Source organism: Chinchilla lanigera, unplaced genomic scaffold (genome assembly GCF_000276665.1).
Source record: "Chinchilla lanigera isolate Chin_1 unplaced genomic scaffold, ChiLan1.0 scaffold00037, whole genome shotgun sequence".
NCBI classification, from domain to species: Eukaryota; Metazoa; Chordata; class Mammalia; order Rodentia; family Chinchillidae; genus Chinchilla; species Chinchilla lanigera.
Genome location: NW_004955438.1, coordinates 13,829,959 through 13,835,977, shown reverse-complemented (window position 1 = coordinate 13,835,977; position 6,019 = coordinate 13,829,959). Strand labels below are relative to the sequence as shown.

Here is a 6,019-nt window from a genome sequence, read left to right as displayed (position 1 = left end):
AACTAACGACCTTGCGCTTGCCAGGCAGGCGCTTTTGCAGCTGAGCTAAATCCCCAGCCCCCACAATCAGTATTATTCAGATGACCTTGATATACATTTGAGAATCTGGCTGAGGAATGAAATGTGGAGGAGAGCAATATTCCTCTGAGAAAATATTTGTGAGGTTAAGTTTTTCTAAGTATTAAAGATGCCACTACATAAATTACTAACTATATTTGCAGCCATTACATCACCCTCATAATAGATTTTGTAGATGTTCTCAAATCCTGATTCACCAGTCATTATTAAATTGTGTTTACACTTGTCATTACGCAGTCTATAACTATTGGTGTTGTTTCCATAGGTCTCAAAGCACGTCAAGTCCCAACTCTGAAAGTATTGGTTGGAAACCCAGAGTTGCTGGAAGTTAAAGTCGAAGGCTCTTTTGATTATGCTGATAATTATCTAATGAAGATTTCTGTTACTAGCAAATCTTTTCGTCAAGTAAGATTTTCCTTAGCTACAAAAAAGTCTATTAATTGTAAAAAATTTAGAATATAAGCTAAGAAAAAGATAGCAATTACACTTAATCCTATCTATCAAAGATGACTAAGCACTTTTAGCACACTGAGTATTTAAAAAGGCAGGGTAGAGGTTCAAAATAGGGGTAACAAGTGTGAGGTCTGGAGAAGACTACCTGAGTTAGGCAGGTCTCACTCTGGTACTGTCTGCATGACCTTGGGAAAGTGACTTAGTTTCCTCATCTGTATAATGGAGATTATAGTAATTTTACCTGCCTTATGGAGGTTTATTTTTAAGAATTAAATGTGAATAATACAAGTAGGGCACCTAAAACAATGTCTGGGCTACGAGAGTAGCTCAGTGCTAGAGTTCTTGCCCAATATACTTAAAGCCCTGGATTTGATCCTCAGAGCTGCAAAAAGAAAATATTCTAAAATCTAGAAAGTTCTTGGTAACTATTAATTTACAATATTTTCTTGTTTTTTCCCTCAAACTGGGAAAACGCTACACATATACTTTTAGAAATTTGCTCATTCTTTTAATTATAGTATGTTTTAATCTCTTAAATCAATAAATATTTTTCTACATATCCTACAACTTTTTTTTTTGAGACAAGGTCATGCTAGCCCAGGCTGGCCTTGAACTCACCGAGATCCTCCTGCTTCAGACTCTCAAGTGCTGGGATTATAGGCGTGCACCACAACACCAGGCTTAAAATTTTTTTTTAATCATGAAAACTTTCAGATACAGACAAAAATAAAGCATCCATATGCCCACCACCCAAATTAAACAATAGTTAATATTGTGCTGCTTTTTTGCATTTTTATTCAATATTTGGTTTATATTCCAATACAGTTTAAAATGAATAGCCAATATAATCATTTTACTCCTACATATTTCAATAAACATCTGTAAAAAAAATCATGTTTATTAACTCTCACATGACCACAATGCTGTATTATCTCTGAATTTTTAAAATGATATTTGGAAACCATTTACAACCATATTTTCCCAATTCTGGAAAAAAATATATTGTTTATAATTGGTTTGTTTGACAATATACAAGCAAGATTCACACAGTATGTAAGTGTTTTATCTAAGTTTTAATCAAGGGCCCCTACAACTCCATTCTCTTCCCTTAGTTGAAATTGAAACACTTGCACTATAAAATGTCCACTGTTTTGGATTTTTCGGTTTGCTTCTTTGTACTTTACTTAACTTGTACCTTTAGCCTCATGTTTTCTTTTATAGTAGATTCCTGCTTGAATTCATGTTCAATGTGTTTGGACAGAGCACATAAAAATACATCATTTCTAGTGGTTACATTATATGGAAGCAAAGGAAAAACTATATACCACAGTCAATGGCATTCACTAAATCACAAGCATTTTAACACTTTGAAAGTTCCAAAAATACTTAAAAATGTCAAACAAAATGTATTAAATTTCATTGAATGTTTAATATTATTTGAGGATCAAATATATTTACTGTGCATAAATTCCTGCCCAAAAAAACTATCTATAAAATATGTGACTACTAAGTAAATAATTTTTTTCAAAATGTACACCTATAGATGTCACTTTATTCACATCATCAAAGCAAATACCCAGGTGCCCATCGGTGAACTAGGAAGCTTTATATATCTGAAGCAGATGTAGATGTCTTAATATTTGTTCATTTCCAAATGTGTCTCAAAGCCAGTTAGATTTTAATATTTCTTCCTGTGAAGGAATATATTTTGTTATGATTTGTTCTAAACAGATGTTTATGGACAAATTTATCATTCTGTTTCTATTTGAGACAGAGTCTAGCTAAATCCCTGAGTTGCCCAGGCTGGAGTCAAACTCATGATCCTTTTGACTCCATCTCCCAGAAGGCTGAGATTTTATATGCATTCACCACTATTCATAGCTCATTTTACCTTAATTTCCTTATTAGAGGTACTATCTCCAAATACACTTTCCTCAGGTACTGTATACCTCATATGAGTACGTATGACTTTGGGTGGATACAGGTCAACCTATAACAGTTAGTTTAAGTAACATTGACTTATTTGGAAATATCCAGGGTTCCACTTCACTAGCATTGATTATCTGGGGAGCATCCAATGAGTGCTTTGTGACAACGCTGGTGCCAACTTTGAAAAGCAGCTGTAGCTATCTCACATCTATGCATCATGTTCCTAGGCAACGTATTCCGTACGAAGACTGGATTAGTGGAGTTCACAAAGACAGTCAGGGTTTTAATCTGATCAAAACTTTGCCGGTAAGAATTTAAGTACATATATTGGTTTGAGAATGCCAGTGACATATTTCTTTTGCATATTCAGATAAGCATTAAGTTTTAACATTCCTTCTCTAAGAGGCACAAATACCTCACGGTCATTTTTGAATCTTCATTTCATTTTGTGACTGTGATGGTATTTATTTCTATAATACAAAAACTTTCTAAGATAATGACTATTCTTGGTAACTTGGTTCATCATTGTTAGTATCATTTTATCCCTTAAATAATCTTGGGTTTTTGTAATCTATACTGTCCTTAGATTAATTTACCCTAAGGTAATGTATATGACTGGTCCCATTTCAGTATAGCATTTTTAACTTTTACCCTCTCAGAATCTATAACTCTTTATTAAATATAAATTAATTTACTACTTAAGATTTCTTTATGACATAAAATGACAAAAATTTAATGATTACTTAGCTACGTCAAGCCTCTTTTATGGAATGCTTGGCCATTATTACATTAACTCATAAGCAGCTATTTTAGGTTTTAAAAATAGTTTTCACTTATTTACAAGTTCCAAGTAATACTACCATTGGTTGAGGTTGTCAAAATTCCAGGAAATAGAAAAATTAAAAAACAAAAATTAAATTAAACATTCCATAAAATAAAAGGTAGGAGTGTTGGGAGAAGGGAAATTTATTTTAATACCTGTAGCTAAAAGTGAAATATTTTCACTGAATATTTTTCTAGAAAATCAAGATATTTTCAGACTTAGTAATAATGAAGTGTACATTTTCTTTGTTTAATCATTTGCAGGTAAATTACAGGCCTCCATCTATTATGGGAATTGCTATTCCACTCACAGATAATTTTTATCATGCAGATCCTAGTAAGCCCATACCAAGAAATCTATTCTACAGGTCAAAGGTAAATAATTTTTCTATAAATAAACTAGCACAGTATTTATTTGTGTTCAAGAAATTAGTAAAATTACAGATGGATGTAGCTATATGTATTAAATGAGCGGGTGCAGCTCTTATTATTATCATTGTTATTATTACCACTACTACAACCCCTTTCCTTTTCCAGGTTTAGCGCCTCTTCTTTAGCTGCTACTCTTAGAAATCACTGCTTGTTTGCTTGCTTTTTTGTTACTGGAGATTGAATGCAGGGCCTTTACACTGAGCTACATCCCCGGCCATTTTTTAAGGGTCTTGCAAAGTCACCCAGGCTGGTCTTGAACTTGTGATCCTGCTACCTCAGCCTCCCAGAATGCTGAGATTATAAGCATGTGCCACCACTCCTGGCTTTGGATAGCATTTTTCAGCTAAGACATAGAGAATACTTAAAAATTGTTGAGAAATGAACAATGCACATTTCTGAACAGTATTTAGTCAGCTTTCTATTACTGTGGCAAAATACCTAAGCCAATCAACTTTTCCCTGGCCATACTGGAGACTGAACCCACAGCCTCATGCTAAGCTACCTCCCCAGAACCCTTTCCCTCTTACCCTTTTCTTTTTATTTTTGAGACAAGATCTTGCTAATTTGTTAAATTGCCCAGATTGGCCTTGAACTTGCAATCTTCCTACCTCAACAAAGAGTGCTAAAATTACAGACGTGCCACCACAGCCAGCTGAAATAATCACTTTATAAGGAGGAAAATTTTGTTTTGCCTCTTGAATTCAGAACTTCCACCCTTGGTCACCTGTGATAAGGCAGAGCATCATGGTATGGAACACATGGTGGACCAAAGCTGCTCACTCCATGGAAACTAGGAAGCAGAGACAGAGGGTAGAGGCTGGGTGCCCAGAATCCTTTTCAGTGGTACCTGCCTACTGACCTAACTTCTTTCCATTTGGCCCCACCTTCTAAAGATTCCACACCTCCCAGGAGTACCACAAGATGCTGACCACACCTTCAACACCTGTGTTTTGTTTGTTTTGTTTGTTTTGTTTTGTTTTGTTTTGTTTTGTTTTATTTTGTTTTTGGTACTGGGGATTGAACCCAGTATCCCATGCAAGTGCTCTACCACTGAACTATGTCCCCAGCCCTTTTTATTTTTTATTTTGAGACAGGATCTTGCTAAGTTGCCCAGGCTGGCCTCAAACTTGTGATCCTCCCCGCTCAGTCTCCTCAGTAGCTAGAATCACAGGCATTCCACACAGTGTCAGATAACACATGGCCTCAGAGGGTCAATTTATAAACCATAGAGTGAGGGTGTAGCTCAGTGATACAGCACTTGCCTAGCACATGTGAGACCCGGGATTCAATTCCCAGCACCTGCAAAAACAGACACAAACGATAATACACACATGACATTAGGAGGTTAACATTCTTCTTGGTGAATCTTGAATTTAAGGGTGAAAAGCAAAAAAATGAGCATCTGTGATACTATCTTCTTTCATTCCATGTTCTCCCAAAGACAAAAACCCGTTTTATCACAAAAACTATTTCCACTACCAAAGCATGACTTGACCATATTTACATGCGATTCTTCTTTTTTTTTTTTAACAAAGAATGCAATTTATTAACAACTTAACATGCAAATTCTTAGTTTTCTATATTTTCCCCCCAGGAGTTCCTTGGTAGTTGAATAGCAAATGTATCTCATTTTTGCATAACTAAAAGAGTTTTTTTTCCCCTCATGTATTTTTTATACACTTGACAAATGTTAATTTCAGCATTTGCAGTGTCACCAGGCACTGATCATACATTCTTTGAGGAACAGCACAGAACACAGTAAACCCTCTGTCTTTATGAGCTTTTCTGTACTAGAAGAGAATAGGTATGAAACGTTAAGTTATACAAGTGAAATAGTTTCATCCAGTGCAGCGTTTCTGAACAGCATGATGCCGGACAACCTGAGCCAGAATTTGGTGGAAATGTTTTTACAATGCAGCTTTTCCAACCTCACCTCACAGCTATGCTGAATCAGAAAGTATGGGGTTCAGTCCTGAAATCTGTATTTCAAAAAAATCTCTACAGCTGCTCCTATTGACTCTAAAATTTCAGATAAATCTGAAGAGAGCTAGACACAAAGCTAGCAGTGTGACTGTGTACAAGGACAGTTAGTGGAGTCCAGGCGGGTCAGGAAAATTCCCAGAACAAATGCATTTGCATCAAGACTGAAAGGTGAATCGGAATTGAACAACAAAAGAGAACAGAGTGACAGCATGGATGAGGAAAAGGGCAAACGAAGAACATTCCAGGCTAAAGCCAGGCCAGGTGGTACACGCCAGTAATGCCAGCACTCTAGGAGGCTGAGGCAGGAGGCTGGAAAGTTTGA

At 35.9% G+C, this 6,019-nt stretch overlaps 1 protein-coding gene across 2 annotated transcripts in view; it reads left to right on the top strand.

Annotated features, from left to right (window-relative positions):
- Positions 1 to 6,019, top strand: part of Catsperb (catsper channel auxiliary subunit beta) — a gene marked incomplete in the record, with an annotated part of 156,136 nt that overhangs the window by 142,800 nt on the left and 7,317 nt on the right. For both annotated transcript variants that reach the window (XM_013517143.1, XM_013517144.1), the window contains 3 exon segments: positions 344 to 483; positions 2,569 to 2,766; positions 3,547 to 3,657. In XM_013517143.1, the coding sequence (XP_013372597.1) occupies positions 344 to 483; positions 2,569 to 2,766; positions 3,547 to 3,657 (449 nt within the window).